Below are 23,378 nucleotides of genomic sequence, written 5' to 3'. Positions count from 1 at the left end.
GTAATCTGCACAGCCCTTATCAAAACTTTGTCACAATTATTATTTCTCACCAATATTCAGAATACGTTTGGCATTCCTTGAATATAATTTGACAATTTTATCTGAAGCTGAAAAACCCCCTTCTATATAATTCAAGTATTTCTGTTATGTGCTTACATCTGAAGTACCACAAAAAGAGTCCAACAGGACAAGATCCCACAAACACTGAACAACAGAGAAAGCAGTGGGAACAGACAATGAACAATCCAAAAGAGCCAGTGGTATGAGTCAAAGCATTGGTTATTTTAATCCAGGACGTACAGTAACATGGACGCGACACAGTACACTGTTTTTCACAGTTGCATGGATGCACGAACCTTGTACTCCGTTGGATTGGATTATGCATCAACAAAGAAGCCGTTTTGCTTTGTGAATTCCAATTTACAGTGACCCCTGATTAAGGCGCTTATGTTCGCCGAAACACTGTACTGTGTCACGTCCATGTTACTGTACGTCCTGGATTAAAATAAACAAGGCTTTGACTTATACCGCTGGCTCTTGTAGATTGTTCATTGTCCGCTCTCACTGCTTACATAAGTGCTAGAAGCGGGACTGCAGAAGACATAAGCAAATAGGAATGGACATGTAGTAGACCCTGATCAATTTTCAGAGGATTGTGTTTGCGAGGAGTTGGCTAAATTAAGGGTGGACAAAGCAATTGGGACAGATGGTATACATCCAAGGGTACTGAAGGAACTTAAAAAAGTTTTTGTAGCTATACTGGCTGACCTTTTCAATGTTTCTCTAGAGTTGGAAGTGGTACCGGAGGACTGGAGAAAGGCAGATGTGGTCTCTCTCCACAAAAGTGGAACTAAGAAAGTAGGGAACTACAGGCAGGTAAGTGTGAATTCTGTGGTAAGTAAATTAATGGAAACTTTTAAAACAGAAAATAGTGAAATTCTGGAATCTAATGGATTAAGTACCTGAGGCAAAATGGATTCACTACATGCAGTCTTCTCAGACAAATCTGGTCAATTTCTTTGACTGGGTGACCAGAAAATTGGATAAAGGGAGTGTGTTAGATGTGATGTATTTAGATTTTAGCAAAACCTTTGACAGTGTTTGATACATAAACCGAGTGCTCTCAGGATTGGACCCAAAGTGAAGGACTGGGTCAAGAACTGGCTGAGTGGAAGGTGACATAGGGTTGTGGTTAATGGAGATTGCTCTGAGGAAAGGAATGTTAACACTGGTGTGCCTCTGGCTTGGTTTTTGTTCTGTTATTTTGAAAAAAATCTGACCACATCACCCCATACTACAAGAAATTTCACTGGCTACCTATCAAGGCCAGAATAATCTTCAAATTCAGTTGCCTCTGCTTCAAGACTCTTTTCGGCACCACTCTCACCTACCTCCTGAAACACCTCAGCCTACAAGACAAACTCCACTTTTCTCACAGAACATCACTGTTCACTTTTTCTTCTCCCACAGGATGCAAATACAAAATATTCCTCAACAAGACACTCTCCTTCAAGCAGGGTTCTAGAACAACACCTTAAGTGACCTAATCTTGAACTCACTAACATATCATTCATTCAGAAAATCACTAAAAACCCACTTATTCAACAAATTTACTTGATCCTTCAAATCTGCTCAACAGCTATCTTATACCCCTTCCCAAATCTAATTAATGTTACCTCGCTGTTCTTACAGCAGCTCTTGTTGTACACCGTCTTGAACTGAAAAGGTATGATGGGATACAAATAAAGCTATTATTGTTGTTATTATTATTGTAAGCGCTATTGCTCAATGGCTGTCTAGTAAGATTTGTCTCTTTGTGGAAAATACCAAAATCTGCAATAGAGTATGGTGGTGTGGATAACATGAGGAAGGACCTACTGAAACTTGAGGAATGGTCTGATATTTGGCAGCTAATATTTAATGCTATTTAATGCTAAGAAGTGCAAGGTCATGTATTTGGGCTGCAAAATCCTGAGGGAACGCTAGTTTATGGGGTGAAGAACTTTTGTGCTTGAAAGAGGAGTGGGACTTGGGAATGATGATCTTAAGGTGGCCAACCAGGTTGAAAAGGTGACAGTGAAAGCTAGAAGAATGCTAGGGTGCTTAGGAATGGCCAGTAGGAAAAAGGAGGTCAGACTTAAATTTAGAATACTGTGTACAATTCTGGAGACTGCACCTTCAAAAAGATATGAACAGGATGGAGTTGGTCCAGAGGAAGGCTACTAAAATGATCAGTGGTCTATGTCATAAGGTGTATAGGGACAGACTCAAAGATCTCAATATGTATACTATGGAGGAAAGGCAAGAGAGGGGAGATAGAGGCATTTAAATACCTACATGGCATAAATACACATGAGGTGTCTCTTTCAATTGAAAGAAAACTGGAGTGAGAAGGCATGGGATGAAGTTAAAAGGTAATAGGCTCAGTAGTAATCTAAGCAAATGCTTTTTTATTCTCTCAGAAAATAATGAAATTATTAATTCTTTGGAGGTTTTTCTATTTTCCTTATTCCTCTCAAACCCCCTAAGAGCAGTTAAAGAAAATGCTATGCAGTCTGCAGTTTTAATACATTCTCAAACACAGGCAAGTTTTCCCATCTTAAAAATATATTTTTATTTCAACAAAATGTATTTTTAGGAAATTTTGACGACTCCTATAAAGCAGATCAAATAAACAGTTCTGCCTTCCACCTCACTTGCCATTTAACTCTGATAGCAATTTTTCTTTATAATTCTACTTCCCCCCCCCCACCAACTCATTGTATGTTGCTATGACATCTCATGTTCCAGGTGGTCTCAAAATTATCTAGGCCCATATTCTAACACCTCATTCCTACTTTCTTGACTTCCTTGAAAGTTCTCAGCCCAACCAACAAAGTCGGGGCAGTCTCCATTGAGGGCTATACAATTAGTCCAGTTATTTTCCACTTTTTTGATCTGTATTTTTCCAACAGAATGAAAAAAGTAGAAAAATCACTGGACTAAGGGCCTCTTCTATCAAACTGCGCTAGCAGTATTTAGCGCAGAGCCACGCTGAATGGCCCGCGCTGCTCCCGACGCTCATTGAGGATGTGCTATTCTCTCTATGGTATTTTCTTGAGGATTGTATGCAATTTTACTTTTATTAGATCTGTATTTTACTATGTATTTGTTTTTATTTTGTCATTATTTTAACACTGTGTGTGTAAACCACGTAAACCGTTTAGTTTTAGATGGTATATAAATTTTTTAAAATAAATAAATAATTATGTATATTGGGTTTGCTACTGCAACTTGCAGTTTAGTGTAAGGAAAATTGATTTAATATACACTAACCTACAAAATAATGCTTGTACAATAGATATGCATTCGTTAAAAATTCCAACCCGGGTTAAAATTTTATTAATATGGAAATGTGAAATAAGCCCCTACCACCCCCCAAAAAATTGAAATTTGTTTGGTCTGTACATATCCCTAGTATTACTTTGGGGGTAGGGATAAACACCAGGGGGGAAATTCATGCTACTACTTCATCCAGTGTAGCACTGCATAATATGAGTAACTTTCTAAGACATGGAAGCAGGTGCAAATCTAGATGTTCATGTCAATTCCCTTTCAAATGTGCATTCTGCATTTCAGTTTTGCACTTCACTACCCATACTCACTCACTCCATGTCCTCTTGTCATATACATATTTTTGAGATTTACACTTGTACATACCAGTTTTCTAAAGTCAGACTTAGATGCGTATGCAATATACTTGTACACATCTAAAATGCAACCCACATTTCTAACATAAATGCCATAGTATATCTGAGTTTTGAAAAAGTGTTTGGCAATGTCCTGCAAGACATAGGAAGCAGTGTCCTATTAAGGACTGAGAATTGGTTAAAAGATAGAAAACAGGAGGCTAAAAGGTCCATCTTCTCAATGGAGAAATGTAAATAATGAAGTGCCCCAGTGATCTATATGGCTACCAATGCTTTTAGGTGCATTTATAAATGATCTGGGAATGGGAACAAGCGAGGTGCTCAAATCTGCAAATGGCAAAAAATTATTCTAAGTTGTTAAATTGTAAGTGGATGGCAATAAATTGCAGGATCTTGCAAGACTGCACATCCAGGTGGCAAGTAAAGTTTAACATGAACAAGTGCAAAGTGATGAACATAACAATCCAAACGATAGCTGTATGATGCTATGTTCAACATTAGGAGTCACTACTCAGGAAAAAGGATCTAGGCATTAACAACACAATATTTTGAAATCCTCCACCGAGTGTGTGATGATGGCCATAAGAGGGAATAAAATGTTAGGAATTATCAGGAGATGAATAGAGCACAAAACAGAGACTATTGTAATGCCTCTATCACTCCATAGTGCAACCACACCTTGCATATCATGTGCAGTTCTGTATGCCACATTTCAAAAAAGATATCATAGAGCAGATTAACCCTTTGGCAGGCCTTTGGAAAACTACTGTAACTAGGGACTAAATGATCCCCGGATATTCAATGCTGGGGAATGTCCTGCTTCCAGCATTAAATATCTGGATTAGTGTGGCAAACTGGAGGTTAACTGGGTACCAGCCAATATTAAGACTAGTGCCCAGTTAACTCAGCAGATAACATTAGGACATCCTTTCAGCTGTCCTAACTTTATCTGCTCATTTAGGCCCCTTTTTTTTTTTAATCCCCGGCCGCTGTGGTAAAAGCTCCAACTTCACTATGAGCATCTGAGCTTTTACTGCAGTGGCTGGTGATAAAAAAAACCCTAATGTGGCTTGATAAAGGGGGCCTTAACCAGTTAGTGAACTAAATATCATTGCTAATCATTTAAGGGCTGGCTCTGCCCACGTTCTGCCTCATCACCTAGCTAGTTAGTGCTTTGGCAATTAGAGGGGATATTAACTGGTAAGTTCCACTGAATATCTAGGAATGACTATATCAGCAGGGTTTAACCAGGCAGGAGTATTTTGAATATCGACCCCTAATAAAATAGGTCATCTACCATTCACTTTGCCATTGGTACAACACATAAAAATGCTGTACTTGGAGGATCTGTGCTTTTTCAGGGGCATTGAATTTTGGGGCACCATGGGGGTAGGCTTTCCAGGTTGTGACTGTTTTGAATGTATAAGCCATCTTTCAATTTGACTCTTGGTATCGGTTTACATAAGGTGCTTCAGGGCCAGCTCAGTCTATGTACTAGGAGAGGCACTGGCCCTGGGCACCAGTGATAAAGGATACAAAAATCCCAGTCTGGCATCCCCTCTCTCTCTCTCAGCCCTCCCCCCTGCCCCCCCACAGTCTACCTCCAAACTCCTAGAGTGTGCCAGCAGCAGTGATTAAAACATGCTGCCTTCGTTCTGCCATAGCCCAGATCCTCTGATATAACTTCCTGTTTCTGGCAGAGTCACACATGGCAAAGGGAAGGCTGCAAGCCAGGCAGAGGCAGTGTGTGTTGCTACCAGCACCCTCTAGGAATTTGAAGGTAGACTGTGGAATACTGAACTGTGGGCAGGGGAGGACGCAGCGATGCTAGACTAGGATTAAGAGGGGTGGGGGGTGGATGTACTGCTGTAAAAGTTATCTCAGGGTATCACAGTCCCATATGCTTACCCTGATGTATTTGGTTTGATTTAAAATTCTGCTTTAGAATGTCTCAGGGTTGAAATGTTGTATATACTTTCATAAGTTATAAATGTGATGGCTGTCATGCTATTGTATTTTATTGCTCTCTCTAGACTTTTTGAAAATGGAATCATATTTTAGTAGACAAATAAGTGAAATGCATAACTGACTGAAAGTAACTTACGGAACATGCATGCCCACACCTATATGTGAATCCAGAAAAAATACTTTGGGTAGCACGTATTTAAGCAAGGCAACACAGGTATCCACTTAAGTGTACCAATTTCTGAAGGTGCCATAAACGAGGATTGAGAATTTCCCCTTCCACCCATCCACTTTTCAATTTGCAATGGACTCCCCTTTCCATCAGTCACCTGCTTATGGAGAGTGAAATCTTAAATTTGGCCCAGCTTATTAGGATCTCCCTGTATACCTTGATGTTCTGAAATTTGGGGGGTAGATAGAAAAGAGGAACATACATAATTATTGGAAAGGGGGGGCATACACTCACACAGCTGTTTTCTATGCTGCTTTCCCTTTGGAAAGCAGGCTAACAAGTAATTCTAAAATTCAATAGAGTGAGGCTTGAGGATGCCCTGACCAGAGATTCTCATCACCCAAAGAATGGATTTCATTAACCAGAAACATCAGACATTCTCAAATTCAATAAAATGAATAGTCTCACCTACTATTCTTCAGTCACCTGAACCGTAAACGGTATATATCAGGGGTGGGCAACCTCTGTCTTTGAGGGCCACAAACCAGTTAAGTTTTCAGGATTTCCCCAATGAATATGCATGAGATCTATTTGCATGCATTGCAAATCTCATGCACAGTCATTGGGGAAATCCTGAAAATCCCCTGGAGGACTGAGGTTGCCCACTCTGGAATATGTAAAACAGTAAAGTGCAGTGGTATAATCAACGGGAACACAAAAAATTTAGAAATAGGAAAAAAAAAAAAGGTGCTTTCAAAAACATCACATCATCGCCCAAGTCAGTTCTTTGCAATCTTTATTCACACTGCCGTGCCGTTTAGAAATAACAGAGGAAAGGCAAAGGGAAAAGGAGAGACATTCTGCAGCCCCAGTCGTCATCGTTTAAAAGAAGCCACGCAAAAAGACTGGCAAGCTCTCTCCTCCCTCGTCTGCCAGCGCTGGGCAGCCCCTCCCCCTCTTCCCTCCTGGCGACCGAGCTCAGCCGTTGCCATGGTGTTGCCTGGCCATTGTCACACTGCATGGAGGCAACAGAACAAGATTCCTGGGACATTGTCTGCTTTCCCCTGCTCCTTCCCCGAGATACCATTTCAACAGACTTAACAAGATCGAGCTCTAGATCCATATCTTTAATCAATATATAAATAAATCAATATAGAGTTCAGATTTGTTTCCCTCCTTTTGCTAACCCAAAAGATTGAAATGATATAAAACCTCAATCAAATCAAGCAGGTACGGGATGTGTTCTTACAAACTGTTTCAACTTGGAGGCGCGCATCAGGCTCCAAATTCTGAGGCCTAGCTGGCTGTGGAATCACACCTTCCACCACCCAAGCAAAACCAGCCTTATCAACTGTAAATCACAGTCTTCATAGAAAACATGCAACCGCGTTCTGCTAAAATAACTAGAAAATACAAACATGTTCTCAGGCACTGCTCATCTATCATCTGTCTTTAAAAAGACTTGGGGGGGAGGGGGATTTTTTTTTTTTTTTACAAAATCTTTTTGCAATTGTTTCAGTCCAAGGCTTCTTGGAAGGGTTTATTTAATGAGGTCATTTTTTCACAGTGACAAACCAGAAGATTTCTGTGCTAATTGGAAGCAAATATGATTGCCTGCTATTTAAGAGATTAGCGCTGGGTTTTCCAAAGGCCGTGGTAGAGGTTTCTACCATAGGCCAGTGAGATAAATGCTTCAATGCTCACAGAATTCCTATGAGCGTCGGAGCATTTACCTTGCCGGCCTGCGGTCGAAACCTCTACCGCAGCTTTGTAAAAGGGAGCCTGAGTTCTTCTTCTATACTTTATTTCTTTCACAAATCTCTTTCTTAAATTTTACCTCCATCATAGAGATAATGCTAAATTTAACTATGTCTATATACAAAAGGTTAGAACATGAAACAAAACCTTAATTCTTACACATGCACTCTAGGTGTAGCATTGTTTTTTCCTTCTCAAAAGCAGCAGGTTAGAATTCAACAGCCTGAATCCACGGGGGAAAAAAACCCTTTCCATCCCTACTCAAATGCTCTCTAAAGCTGCTCATAGAGTCTTGCAACCAATAAGGGGAGAATTCAACAGACACACGCTAATGATCAGCACATGCTAAATGCTAAAGACTCTTATAGCAATATAATGGGCATCTTTAGCATTTAGCATGTGCTAACGTGGTTAGCATCCACTGATTAATTCTCCCCTAAGGACCCGTTTTACAAAGCCGAGGTATCAATATTGCCGCAGTAAAAGCACCAAAGTCCATTCAGTTCCTATGGGCTTCGGTGCATTTGTCGCAGGAGAAGGGCTACTGTGGCTTTGTAAAAGGGGCCCTAAAAGTCTATCCTCAAGAACTAAGCGTAATGAGAAGAGCGAGCGAGAGTCTGTGCTCAGATAAATTTCTAGCTCATTTCTAACTTAGAAATATGGTTACATGCACTAAGCAACTGGAGGGGGGAAAAACCCCAACATTTTGTAACAGGAAAGAAATGAACCCTTAAGCCCAGGGGTGTCCAATGTCGGTCCTCGAGGGCCGCAGTCCAGTCAGATTTTCAGGATTTCCCCAATGAATATACATGAGGTCTATTTGCATGCACTGCTTTCATTGTATGCTAATAGATCTCATGCATATTCATTGGGGAAATCCTGAAAACCCGACTGGATTGCAGCCCTCGAGGACCGACATTGGACACCCCTGCCTTAAGCACAGCCATGCAGACATCTACAGGTACATGCTGCTCCAAACACAAATGACATGTGGCATTCGGCAGCGACTAATCTGTAGTATTTGACAGTGGCACATCACCAGTGGTTTTTGGCACCTGTTGTCAGACTCAGAGGAGGCTCATTAAGCCAACCACATCATGAAGAAATAGTCTACATTGGTCATTCCTGGGATGCAACAGGAAACTTAGGTTATTTTCAATTTAAACTTCAGTTCAGTGATTTCCAATATAGGCCAAGAACAAAGTAGTAACTAGGCAACAGGACACACAGTTTTTACCATTCCCCCTCTTACAGCAAAATGTCTCTAGACGGACACAAATATGGAAGCAGACTCTGCCTTTACATTAATAATCGCTCACTAATGGGCACAGTGTAAAACTAAGAGGCCAAGGATCATATGGTGGCTGCATTTACAAGCTGCCTCAAACTCTGCATGCTTTTCCTTAGAAGGGGACGGGACCTGATCTATCACCTTTCTGCGGTTACAATCAAACCTATTATATACTGATATTTATTTTATAACTGGAGCAATGGAGGGTTAAGACTCACAAGGAGCTGTAGTGGGAATCAAACCCACTTCTTGGGCCACTGCACTAACCATTAGGCTACTCCTCAGACCTCAAAACACCCAAGGAAACCTGTTCAATGAGGCCACATAACCTGTCAGAGTCTTATAAGTTCTGTCTACTTTAAAGTTGGGAAAGAGAACTAAATATTAAACAGAATAACCAAGTGTTACAGTCTAACAATAATAATTAAAAAAAAAAAAACCTGTGGGAAAAGTAAAGTGGATATCACTTTAATGATGTATGGCTTGGTCAGCCAACAAAAATATAAATCATGAATATCATGAATATTATAAATATGTACATATAAGTCTTTTTTCCCCTGTTCTTAAAGCTAATATTCAAACAGCTACATAAAATAATAAAATTAAAATCGACAAAAAAAAAAAAGTGTCTGCACTTTACCTACAATGTAAAAATGAATTAATGGTTTCTTTTACAAAAGGTGCACTGCTAAGCAGCGCATGGTAAACGAGGAGCCACCCTTTCTATTCCTGTGGGTGACTTGGCATTTAGCACGGGTTGCACTACAGCGCACCCTTGTAAAAGCCCACTATAAGTAAAGTGGTATTTATGTTTAGAATTAAACCCCTTTAAGAAGGGTATGGCGATACTCGAGAGGGTTCAGAAAAGAGCGACACGACTGATAAAGGGTATGGAAAACCTTTCATATACTGAGAGATTAGAGAAACTGGGGCTCTTTTCCTTGGAAAAGTGGAGACTTAGAGGGGACATGATAGAGGCTTACTAGATCATGAAGGGCATAGAGAAAGTGGAGAGGGACAGATTCTTCAAACTTTCAAAAACTACAAGAACGAGAGGGCATTCGGAAAAGTTAAGAGGGGACGGATTCAGAACCAATGCTAGGAAGTTCTTCTTCACCCAAAGGGTGGTGGACACCTGGAATGCGCTTCCGGAGGGTGTGATAGGACAGAGTACGGTATTGGGGTTCAAGAAGGGATTAGACAATTTCTTGAAGGAAAAGGGAATAGAAGGGTATAGATAGAGGATTACTATACAGGTCCTGGACCTGATGGGCCGCTGCGTGAACGGACTGCTGGACATGATGGACCTCTGGTCTGACCCAGCAGAGGCACAGCTTATGTTCCCTCTCTTACTAAGGTGCGCTAAATCGGCTAGCGTGCCTCAGTAAAAGAGACGGTTTAATTCTAAACATAAATATAAACAGTGATGGAATGACTTGCCCATTTGACTATAGATAGATAGATCCAAAAATGTGCAGTAGAGTGTGTGTGTGTGCGTAAGGGAGATCTTCAATTTAATGTTTAAACAGATTATTTTTAAGCTTAAAAAATCCAAGTCAAAGAGTGGCTTGAACCTTAGCCTACCCTTTCTGAACAGTTTGCATGAAATGATGCTCGAGTGATACAAACTAGATCATTGAACCCAGGGCTCGATTTCCTTCAAGCTTTAAAAATAATAGCAATAAAAAGACAGACACTATTTAACCATTAAACCGAAGACAACAGTGCTGTAGAACACTTTCAGCTCTAAACTCTCAATTTCTACGGCTGACTGGCCAAAGCAATATTATTTCTGAAGCCTAATTACTTAGTCAAATGCAGTAGGTTTACTGCAAAGAGAGGAAATGCGATTCATACTGAAGCTCAAATAATTTCTTTTTTGTTTCTTTGTTTAATTTTTAGAATATTGTTTTATTGTAAAAGTAGCCAGCAAATCTTGCCTATTTGAGGCCAGAAAAAAGATGCAGAAAAGAAGTTATCAAAGAAGTCTAATCAAAATGCTACAGTGCTTTTTTTAAATACCAAATTAGCAACTTATTATTGCATTAGTTATTTTTAACAGTAAACTCATTTTTCTTTGACGTAAAATAAAAATGATATTGTTAAACCATGACCATGTACAAACAGTATAATCAGCAAAGCAGTTCTGTCTGGCATTTTTGTGGACACCTGCTCTCTCTCTCTCTCTCTCTCTCTCTGAATGTTTACCCTCACCAATATACATTTTTTTGCATGAGGATAGGTCAAAATACGACCCTATGACATAAATTGTGTCTATTCTGGTATACCTAGCTGGGAGGCTTTCAGTGATCAAGCAGGTCAAAAATGGGAGAACGAAGTGGATGAAAACGAATTCAACATTCTTAAAAGCCATAGCTGAAGCTCCTGTAAACCACTCAGAATTTACTCCCCAAGTCATTAATAGCGGTATAGAAGCTCACAATAACCAATAAAAGCAATGCTAACTTTCTGAATCTCATTTCATTTAAAAATCTGGATCACAGATGCTTATTAAGCAAACCAGAGCTGGTTCGAAAATCAATATCAGCTTAACCACTGTATCCCCAAGAGAAAAGGATAAAAAAAAAAGGGTCAAGCTAAGAAATTCAAACAATGTTCCTGCTAGAAGAGCAGGCCTTTAATTACTATTAAACTACTATTAATTAGAGACCTGCCATAGGGTAGATAGTGGCCCTGTTAATGATCACAAATGTGGTTTTAAGTACAAATGTTCCACTGTTCAGGGGTTTCTTAAAATAAATAAGAGTTGTTCTATTCCTAATAGAAAGTTCATTTTTTTTTTTTAAACAATTTTTTTTAATATCATATTTATACAGCTCCAATAGATAGAATTACATGTATGCAGTGATTAAATTTCTCCCTTTAAGAAGAATGAGGGGTGCTAATGTGTTACTATCTACATATTCTATCTAATCAAGCTGACAAGTTGAAACATCTGGCTTTTTTTTTTGGGGGGGGGAGGACGGGTATCTCTAGCTCTCCTTGATAAATGAAGACTTCTGTGTATCATGACTACTTTTCAGGGTTTTTCTGCTTAGAAGGCTGGTTTTATGCTACTTCATTGAAACGAAGTTGAAAGCCTTTCTACTGAAATGCTAATTAGCCTGTATGTTTGAACTCAACACGCTTCTCCATGAAAGACTTCTCTGGCAATGCTAAGCAACACCTAGTTAAGAAGGAACTCGAATTTCTCAATGTGATTGCCTTCTAAAGAGCAAAGAACTTGCAAGGAGAAAAAAAAAAAAAAGCAAGCAAATTTGTCCCTGTAAGCAACTTCCACCAAGCTCCATTTGAGAATATGAGAATATAATTAATCACTGGGGGGGGGGAGGGGAGAAGTCAAATAAACTTAGGTATGCATAAAGCTTAAATATCATTAGAAATCAAAAAATTTGTTCCATTTGCGTAAATGCAATCACATTTCAGAAAGCATTAGGTCAAAACGTTAACTCGTTTGGAGAAAAGAAGTTGCACATTAAGATTTTGAATATTAACTTCTCTCCTTTTTAACCTCTACCAAGAGAGAAAAAAAAGTCACTCAACTTGAGTGCAAAAAGTTGCACTACAAAGGGGTGCTGAGAAGTTCTCAACCCAACCAAGAAAAGAATGGATGTGGCTATAGGGTTCAATCAATGATCTGAAACAGTGTCAAAACATAGAATTTTGTTTCTGCAAATTGGCACTTAACAGTGGCAAAATAATGCTCAGAATTAAGGAAGTTGGTCGATTGAGCTGAGAACTTTTCAGCACCCCCTGGTAGAATTTAATTCACATTATGCACCTGGGGTCATATTGTGAGCATAATTATCATTTGGTGTGCGATGAGTAGAGCAGATGAAGGGACAAACGGTTATAATGAACAGTCCTTAAATCATGAAATACCAGCTCATCATACAAAAGAACTCCGCAAAAATCCAATTCCATTTAGACCTCTGACAGGGTTTACTAAACATGTACTTTTGATTGCTCAAAAATATATTCATATTGTTTCTGAATTAGATGCCCTGCATAAATGCTCATAACGGTTGACCCTGCAAAAGTTTCCTGTCCGTCTTACATACATTATAATATTTAATTTTAACTGAATGGTAGCAAAAGGTGGCAACATCTCTTTTTTTTGTTGTTAGGGTGGATTATTTTCAACAACCGCAATCCAGTGTCACTAGTATATTTCTGCAGATGGAAACTGAACTTGTTTATACAGCTAACACATATCATTCCATAAGGGGTGCTGAGAAGTTCTCAGCCCAACCATGAAGAGAATGATGTGGATATGGTTCAATCAATGATCTGAAACAAAGTTTTGTGGGGCTTGGGGTTGTTTTTTTTTTAAACCAGAATTTCAGTTCTGCAAATTGTCATTAAGAAAACAAGATAACACTCTTTTCAGCTACAGTGACAAAATGACACTCCAAATTTAGGAAGTTGGTTGGGTTGAGAACTTTTCAGCACCCCTTCATACAACTGAGTGGACAGATTAGCTAAATTTCAGCTGATATACAATAAGATTACAATGCACAGAGGTTAGATACTGTCTATTCCCATATTTCCTGCAGTAGGAAATGATGCTTTTATGCTTATTTTCTTCTTAATAGAAAAGCATTATACACACAAAATTAAATGGTAAGCCGTTATATGCAATCAAATATAACAGGCCGCTTGTATAAACAAATGAAAACAATTTGGGGGGGAGGGGACAGAAATGATAGATAGAAATTGGGGAAACTACGACATAAAAAGGATACGACAAAAAGGATACGACATAAAAAGGAAACTATAATATTCAAAATAAAATATATATTGAAAACATGCTATTATTTACCTGGTATGCAGCTGTGGCATCAGAGCTTGAATCGACTGCCAATGAAGACAGCTTCTCCTTAAGTTTGTGGTGTGAACGATGACGGATGCAGTATCTGGCCCCTGAAGCTACCAGCACTCCAATGATGCAGGAGACGGAAAGTAAGGTGAGAATAATGAACTTGGTAGGGTCCTCTTCAGAATGGAGCGGTAAAAATTTCAATTTACTTTTCTACGAGAAACAAGAGGGGAAACGTGGCTTACAATGCTGGTTTAACATATAGCAAATCAACATAATTGACGGTGAGGCTAGTTTCTATAGCCAGACTTGAATTTGGAGTTATTTAATGCTAAGGAAAAGACAGAAGCAGTAAAAATAAGTTACAATGCTTTTTTTGTAATAAGATGAAAATGGAATATTAATTTAAAAAAGATAACCAACAATGTTATAAGATCTGGACTGCCCTTAAACAAGGAAACAGATACTTTGATATTATCCTTTCTCATTCAAATGCAATTCTAAACATGGGAGCACATTTTAATCTATAAATTCACATCCCTCCAATTCCAATTAGTCATTTAACTATTCTGTTCTCTTGCTATGAAATCTAAGTTAAGCATCTGTTCCACGCTAGAAAAAAAATATAACACAAGAATAGAAATACATATCTTAAACTTCTACCTTTTATGATCAAGTCCAGTACGACTAATAAGCATCCCCATCTTCTTATTTGAGCAGCAATACGATATCATCCTTATGGTGCATTTCACTTATCTCTCTGTGCTAAAGTTGTTCAATAATTTCCCCTCATTAGCTTCATTATAAGGTATATTAGCAACAATTAAAAACGCAACGGGAAAATGAAAAGCCCAGGCATGCAAATTGCAGCAAGACTCATTTGGCTACCATTCCTCCTTCTACAATTACCAGAGAAATGAATTGAAAAGCACGCCCCTGCCTCCATCCTGGTCACTCCAAGATGAGAACAATTAGCAAACTCCTCTGCAGCACCTCATTTCGGGCGGCTACAAAATGGATTTTTTTTTTTTTCTTGCTGAACTAACGGTTAGCTGGCCTGTTCATTATCCTCCCGCTATTAGTAATTTTCCGTTCCGTATTTAGCCTGCTCGCCCTTAATGCCCTCCTTTCTCACGGTGCCTCTTAAGAACCCAGGCAGGCCCGGTCTAGTTCTTATCTTCCCATCACAAAAGCCACTGAAGCGATTGCAGCTGGTCCTTTGCCCACAGACACTAGCCCTCAATTTAGGTGATCGCTTCGGTGCGGTTTTCTGGGAGACTCCCAGCTTCTCTTTCGGCGAGCGGGGTGGATCCGGTAGGAGGATTATTCGTTTCCCAGTCTGCGGGAGATGGATGGAAAGAGAGAAATAAGGAAGAGGGAGAGAAGCGATAAAGCAAGAAGCAAGCTGAGGTGAGAGGCACAGGGTGCCCGGAAGCCAGTGTCTACTGCAGGCTCTCACAATACTCATCCAACACCCTCCTCCTCCTTTCCAGGCAACTAATTGCACAATACTGTTCTCCTCTCCGTACAGCCAGATGCACTACCCCCTTCCCCCCACAAGTTTTTCGAGGGGGAGTAGAGGGGCGTAGCTTAGGACTTTTGCCCTAATGTGATTTCAAACACTTTGTTCTCATCATCAGCGGCAACCTGAACTTGCAAAATGTTCCCCTTTATCTCCGAGGCAGCGGCAGTCGGTCCTCTCGACGACCAGGGTTGTTGCCACACGCGTCTCTGGACGGGACAGTCACAACTCATAAAAAAACAATTTGCCCTCTCCCTTTCTACAGGACAACTACCCACCGTTTCTTAAGGTCCTGCACCGTCCTAATCACTAGTGGCCCTCTACACCCTCCGCCTTCACTACCGGGCAATGTTTACCGGGATCCAGCTGCACATCCCACATCTGGACTGCACACACCTTCCAATCGGCAGCACAAGTTCGTAGCCAGATACAGTTCCAAAAAAAAAAAAAAAAGCATCGGCCTATACCCTCCGTTCTCTAATATTACAAGCCCTAACTCAAAGCTGGTACAAAAGTGGTGGACACCCTAGACAAGCCTTTAGCTTTACCCTATCACTACCGGCACTTCAAATTTGAGGCCCCTAGCCTGCAGTCCCCACAAGTACACAGATATCCTATAAAATGCAAGTTAAAATAAGATGCTACCCTAGGCAACTGCCTAGTTTTGACTAATGGTTGCACGGGTCCTACCCCAACCCAAGTACCGGAGTGCACTCTTCCATCTTTCCTATTACACATACCAGTCCCAATCGCCTGACCTTTCCAATCCCTACATTACATACCTCAGTCTTGGGCACCGACACCGATACTTTCCCATTCCTGTTATTACACGCTCCTCATCAAGGTACAGGGCTGTATCACCCCATGCCCTCCACTACACATTCATCCTATGCAAGGCAGTTCATACTCCCACCCCTTACATTGCTGGAGTTCCCAGTTCTGCAAACCCCTGCCCCAAGGCTGCACTCACACTTCTAGAATTTCCCGTGACCCACGCATAGGGCTGCACCGTCCCATCTTCTCCATTACACGCCCGAATCCCGGGCATCTTACTGCATCCTTTTATCCCCAGCAACAATTGTACACCAGAGGCCCACTTCTTTAGTCCCTGAAATCTGCGCAGACTTGGTTGGCAAATGAATGAGAACCATAAGGAAGGAAGGATTTAAAGGTGGGAAACTTGTCACAAGCCCAAATACCATTCAATGATCCTGGGATGCAGGATCAAATCAGTGGTATAACAGAGAGAAGCATAGTACCGAGGTCAACTTCTGGATGGCCTACCAAATACCTGCAAGCATTGAGTCGTTTAATTCTGCTGGGGATTTCGCATGAAAGTACTACCTCTTAACATTTATGGAAAAGCAGCTGCCTGTTAAATTAAAGGTAGTCTAAAAGCAAAGCTCAAAAGTCAGGTAGAAGCTTGCACCTGTATCTTTTCCCAAAGTCCCGCCTTAAGATACCCAGTCCCGCCTTAGGAGTCAACCGCTTCAGACTCACGGGAGCTGTCCAAAAAGTGAGCGGCGCACACAGACCCAAGGAGGTGCTGATCGGAGAGCAAGGCACTGGCACAGGCGCTCAAAGCCCCAATCAGTCGCCTCCTTCCCTCATTATTTTTCCTAAAAATGCACAAGCTGTACTTGGGCAAGAAAACAAACAACAAAAAAAATAAGTCATTCTTAGGATTTTACTTCCAGTCTTATCAGCAGAAACGTACATGTATTTTAGTCAGCAAAAATTTAAGCCAGATTCTAGTAGGAGAGGGTGCTGAAAAACCTCTGCCCAACCAACCAACTTCCTAAATTCTGAGCTTTATTTTGCCACTGTAGCTGAAAAGAGTGCCATCTGTCATTAAGTGCCAATTTGCAGAAAATAAATTCTGTGTTTTAATATCGTTTCAGATCATTGATTGAACTATATCCATTCTTTTCTTGGTTGGGCTGAGAACTTTTCAGCACCCTCCTTGTATGCACACCTGTGGTGCTACATAAATGAATGTGTGTGCAGCCAGAAAGGACTACGGTCCCAATGTTAAAAACCTACCATGCGTTTAACAATTGATGCTAAACCAGTTCTAACCGGTTTAGCCTCAAAGTATTTTACCTATGATGCACATAATGGCTCACCATGATCCTCCTACTCTTCTATGCAAATGTAGTACAACCAGGTCATTAATATTAAAAGGAGTACTCCCGGCATTGCATAAACTGAAAGGCGGACTTTTAACACCCCCAAATTAACAGATAGTCTAGGGGTGCCGGTACTGTTAAAAGAGTGTATCAGGCGTGGGACTGGGGCTGACGATTGCATTACATGGACATTAAAAAAACAAAACAAACAAAAAAAACCAACCCTATAATTCCAAAGCCTGGCAGATGTCACCATCATAATTTTCAGTAAATCTATCCTATATTTTTCAGATAAAAATTGTATTACTAATGGGAAAAAAAAAAAAATCTCAAAATAGCAGAAAAATACATGTGTATTAAAATCACATCTCAAAAACGGGTATAAAAGGTGCATCTTATAGGCATTTGTTGAAAGCTGCCGATAGCATAGTTTGCTGGTAGTTCTCTGTCCCTCCCTTCCCTTCCCTCCATCCAATAGCATCTGCACACCTATGATTGACACATGTGTGCCTATGACATAGCATTTCCTGGAACATGGACACATTTATGCCTCTTTCCATGGACTATTTTGCATATGTGTCAGTCACTTTCTCCAACCACTGATCAGATGGGATTTCTATGGACCTCCTCGAACCTCATTTGCATGGGAGGTTCTTTGTGCATTGTTCAAAGAAATCATTAAATTTACCTGCACTACAGCAACCCAATGGATTATAAGTGATTTTAAAGCATGGGGCCCAAGACAGATATTTTATTTATATTCTTCATTCTATTCACAAGACCAGTTCTACGTTTTTGCCATTGACAGAGATTAGGAGGAAACTCACTTGCCCAGTGTGCACTTGTCCAAAAAAAAAGAAAAAAGAAAAGCTATATGCCATGATTGCATTAACACTGTCCTCTCACTCTTTTCAGAAGTTGCCCCTCCCCTAACATACATAACGCAAAAAAGCACTCCTCATAAAACCAAAGTAGCCCACACATATCCTTTAAATGTACAACTTCTCTTAACCTTGAATAAACTGTTTCAAAGAGAAAGCAAAAATGCCCTATATTTCACCAACTGGATAGTTATATCGTCATTCTTCTGAAGGTGAATGAAGTTCCCTCTTTCTGGACTAATGTCCACCAGAACATGAATAATCGCACTAACAAAAAGAGCTATAGTATATTTTCATTTCTTCTTCTATTACTGATGACAGGCAAAATAAGCCATGATTCTCGCTGAATGACGGCAAGTTGCACAGTAAACGTCAATTCAAATCCCTAGCCTCACCTTTGCACAACAGTCGATTTCTTAAAAGAAATCCTCCTGTGTGACGTTTAAACATGGTGGAAACCATATCCCAGGGTCCCGCCTCGGCCTTCCTCCGTTGCTTTTCTCTGTTCTTTTCACCATTCACTCAGCATCAAGGCCCACCTCATCCTATTACACAAAGCTAAGTAGCGCTTCACTTCCAGGCACTCTGCCTCCTGTAATGAGTCAACTAAGGGCTCCTTTTACGAAGCCTTAGCGGTTTAACAAGCGTAATAGCACGTGCTAAACTGCCGGCCACGCTAGACGCTAACGCCAGCACTGAGCTGGCGTTAGTTCTAGCCGCATAGCGCGGGCTAAAAAGCTGCGTGCGCTAAAACCGCTAACGCGGCTTCGTTAAAGGAGCCCTAAATATCCTTCAATATTCGCGTGAATCGGTGTACACATGAAAACACGAGATGCCCCTTTACTAACTGGAACCCTGTGCATTGCAACTTCAGGCTTCCGTTACCTGTTATGAAATAGAATCGTTCATAAACAGAGATTTGCCTAACGTTGACCAGGTGTATCTATTGAAACGATCAATCCGGAAAACAATTTTGTTTGAGAAAGGCAAAACACTGCTGTATTTAAACTAGTTATGGTTATGTATGGGATCTTTCAGTATGAGATATGAAATATGAGAGACAAAATACACACACAAACGCCCCAAAACAAACAGGTAAAATTGGTTCTAATGAGAGTTCATTGTAGATGAAGCTGGCTAAATATTGACCGCAAACCTGAAATCACCTCTCTGAATTAAATTGCAGCACAACATTTGCTCAATGAGTCAAATTCTCAAGTAATATATTCTCTTTAAAAGCAAACACATTTGTTGGTTCCCAGCTTGCTTTTGTATGGGCAGATATAGCGGGGGGGGGGGGGGAAGGGGGAGGGGAGGAGGAGATTCTGCATTCAGACTGAACATGTTAGAAAGAGTAAATGGGAAATATTATTTTAGGGATCCGAGACTGAACCATCCCAAATACATAAGGAAATAAACTAGCCTTTAACGAAAGCGGTTCTACAACAGCATGGGGGAAATGCTTGTGCTTACAAAATGGAAATACCTGAATGGTCACCCCCCAAAAAAAAAAAACAACCCTTTCACCAGGAGGTGAAGGCAAAAAATATGGAATGTGCTTAAAATAAGACTCCAGATAACATTGTTTTATTATTGAATGGTTTTAAATGTATTCAAAATGATCATTTTTAGCTTTTGATTTTTTTTTTTTAATATATAAATTTTGAGCAAACAATAGTAGTTAAAAATCCATTGTGTGACTTAAGTTTAATTTTTTTTAAAGAAAAATTAAACAGCCTCTACCTAAAATCTGAACCACTAGCTATGGTTTTACAGTAAAATGAGGCCTCAGACCTAGGACTGAAAAGAAATATCCTGTCCTTCAATCGACTTTAAGGGAAGTTCATTCATATGAACATATGTATTGTTTTGTTTAGCTTTAAGATGCCAAGATCTCATAATTCTATGTTAAAATATGATCTTTATAGAAGTAGATTAAATGTACATTAAAATATTAAAGGGAAGTAAATATACATTTGAATCAGAAAACAGCTAGAAAGGTTTTCATAGAGAAGGAACAATGGTATTTTGTATATGGTCCTCTTCCCTATCTCCCCCAATGGTATATTACAAAATGACAAGAAGCATTAATAGTAGGGAGTGGTTTATGGTACTAACATTTTTAAGATTGCTTCTAAATATTGTACTTATACATAACTGATTAATCTGCTATTTTGACATGTGACGGGATCCAACTGTGTGGGGGGGATTATGTATATGTACATATAGACACCCACATGCTCATGTGTGTGCAGCATACAAATACACACAAGCTCACGTGCATAGCATTAAATATTTTTCTAGCTAGACTCATTTCAGGAAATATTTCTCCAATGGAATTGTATCTGGCAAAATACCTGGTACCTCAACACACACATCAGAACCTGAGTAAAAGGATACTAGGTAGATTCAAGATAAGTTTTGCTAGCAAATAAATTAGCTAAGCTCCATTTTCAGTGAATAATAGTGTATCCTTCCACATAATGTAAATGAATTATTTGAGATATCCTCACGGATGCCTATAGGAAATCAGTTTATAGCCACACATTATTGTTATTATTTTATTTATTTATATACTGCCTATCAAAAACTGTTGGACTCCTATATATAGTGCAGGATAAATGGAAAGGTCTAATTATCTGATTAGCTAATTTTAATATGAGCGGGTGCTGAAAAGTTCTCAGCCCAAACAAGAAGAGAATGACTTGGAAATGGTTCAATCAATGATCTGAAAGAATGCAATAAAAACATAGAATTTCAGTTTCTGCAAATTAGTGCTTAACACATAAGATAAATACTTTTTTCAGCTACAGTGACAAAATAAGGCTCAGAATTTAGTTAGTTGGTTGGGCTGAGAATTTTTCAACACCCCCTCCTAATACATCCAAAATTAGTTTTTGGATTCTGTCAGTGAAGCAAAAGCTAAACATGGTTTTAAGAAAAGAAAATAAGCTTTATGTAAGAAAATTGTTCACCATCTAAATTCTAAAGGTTGATTTTATAGTCATTTTTTAAAACTATATATGGAAAATTCAGAGGTTTCTCTCTCTCTCATCCACACACACCGTGATAATAGATTAGTAATAGCTGTGAAATCCTAAAATATAGTATTACAGGGATTTTATGTTGAGTTTCACTCTGAAAAAACTATTGTAATCACCACAAGTTTTTAATTTCAAATTCGCTACAAAAGGTAGAAAATGAAAGAAGCCAAGTGGAAATAATCATGTATTAATTCTCTGCTTTACAAAATCTTTTCAGATGTTGCTATCAGAGCAAAGAGGCATTGTGATTTTAATTCAGGATGGAAGAAATCCTTTGTGCGACTGAAAGCTATTGTTCCCCTGTGCAGATGAAATTGTACTTGCAAATCGGCCTTTCAGAGAGGCCAAAAAGGTGCATGGTCAGAAAGGAAAAAAAGGAATTCTCCATAAATCAAAAAGTGGAAGAAAAAAAAAAAAGAAACAGGGGCTGGTTAAGCTGTTACAAAAATCTGGGTTTCATATTTTCAAAGACATGACATTAAAGTGATCTGAACACAGAAACATTCGACGTGATGAAAGTATCGTATTTAATCTAGGTGGTGATGAACTTTCATTTCCTACCTTTAAACGGGATCCAATCTCTGCCAGAATCTTGCAATTCACTGACGTGTAGCCTTTAATGCAGTTTATGACCTATAGTTAACTGCCAACACGTCATCTGATGAAAATAGATGGAGGGTCATTTGTACGACAGACCATAAATAGCTGTCGAGTTTGGCTATAAACACACCCACATCTTCTTACATTCACAAATCAATTTACAACGCCGAAACAAAAGTATTAAGACTATATGGCATCCACAGATATGTATTCCTCTCAGTAAAAGGCCAGGCGAGCTCCAATGTTAGGCCCTTAAAAAGCCAAGAACATACAACGCTTTCCTTGTCACCTTAAATATCACATCTTCAAGCTATAATCATGCAGTTGTGGTTTGAACTGCCACTCTGGGGCTGGAGAGAAACTTTGTAAGAAGGGCTTTCTTGCCAAGATGCTATCATCTCTTGGAGCGGATCAGTTTGTCACCTGAAAATAGGGTTAAAAAAAAAAGCCCTTCTCTGCTGAAGTTGAAAACGGATGGAAGGCGTTCCCCTTCCTTTCACATACCATACTGAGGCCTAGAAGATTAGACAAAATCGACCAACATAAAAGGCAGATGGATTTTTTTTTTAAACTACAGCTTTAAAAAACAAAAAAAAATCACAGGAAAAGGTCAGCACAAGAGTCAAAGATCTATTCACTAGAAAAGGAGCAATGATCCTTCCTCAACCTTCGGTGCCACAAAGAATCCTGAAGCCAGGCTCTACCCTTTGAGTTTGGGCTTAGCATATCGAACAATGGCTGAATAAAATCAAGAATTCAACCGGTTTCAAAATCGGGTCAATACCCTTCACCCCCGTTTCCTAAAAGCGGCACATAAAACTGAAGTTTGGGGACAATTAAAATCGATTAGAACTTGCTCGAAGCTGGCTTCCCAAGTGCTACATTTCTGAGATCTGCTTGATGCCAGAGAGATATATTGAAACATCGATAAACACGAGCCTTATCGGGGCTGTTGCCTAGCTGAAGATGCTCTAACATAACAATTGATTTTTTGTTTGGCAGCGATAAAGTGTTAAACACAGCTATCGAAAAGAACTTGTTTAAGCGTTAAAAACACATTAGAAGAATACATACAAATGAAAGAACAACCGTGGCCTGTCTGGAAAAGAGTGGAAATGGGCTTCAGCATAAATAGAAAGGCATTTAATCTTCCTAGGCCTCCTTTTAGCTAAGATTATAGTAAAGGGACTAAGTTATATGCAGACATTGAGAACTTGTGTGGCACAGTGGTTAGAGCTACAAGAGTTCAAACCTGGCGCTGCTCCCTGTGACCCTGGGCAAGTCACTCGATCCTCCACTGCTCCAAGTACATTAGATGGATTGTGAGCCCACCCAGACAGGTAGGAAAAATGATTGAACCTGTACATAAACTGTTTTGAGTGTGGTTGTATAACTACAAAAAAACAAAGGGCAGGATACAAGTTCTAATCCCTTCCCCCTTATCTCTGCCACCTGAACTTACGGGAAAATTCATGAGTAACAACAAT

At 39.6% G+C, this 23,378-nt stretch overlaps 1 protein-coding gene across 2 annotated transcripts in view; it reads right to left on the bottom strand.

The window, feature by feature from the left end:
- Window positions 1-23,378, bottom strand: part of PTPRN2 (protein tyrosine phosphatase receptor type N2) — a 1,585,109-nt gene that overhangs the window by 372,259 nt on the left and 1,189,472 nt on the right. For both annotated transcript variants that reach the window (XM_033931599.1, XM_033931600.1), the window contains exon 13: window positions 13,719-13,928. In XM_033931599.1, the coding sequence (XP_033787490.1) occupies window positions 13,719-13,928 (210 nt within the window). The remainder of the gene's footprint in view (window positions 1-13,718; window positions 13,929-23,378) is intronic.

The sequence above is a fragment of the Geotrypetes seraphini genome, chromosome 2 (assembly GCF_902459505.1).
Source record: "Geotrypetes seraphini chromosome 2, aGeoSer1.1, whole genome shotgun sequence".
NCBI classification, from domain to species: Eukaryota; Metazoa; Chordata; class Amphibia; order Gymnophiona; family Dermophiidae; genus Geotrypetes; species Geotrypetes seraphini.
Note: the sequence above shows the minus strand (reverse complement) of the source record. Positions and strands in the feature narration are given on the sequence as shown.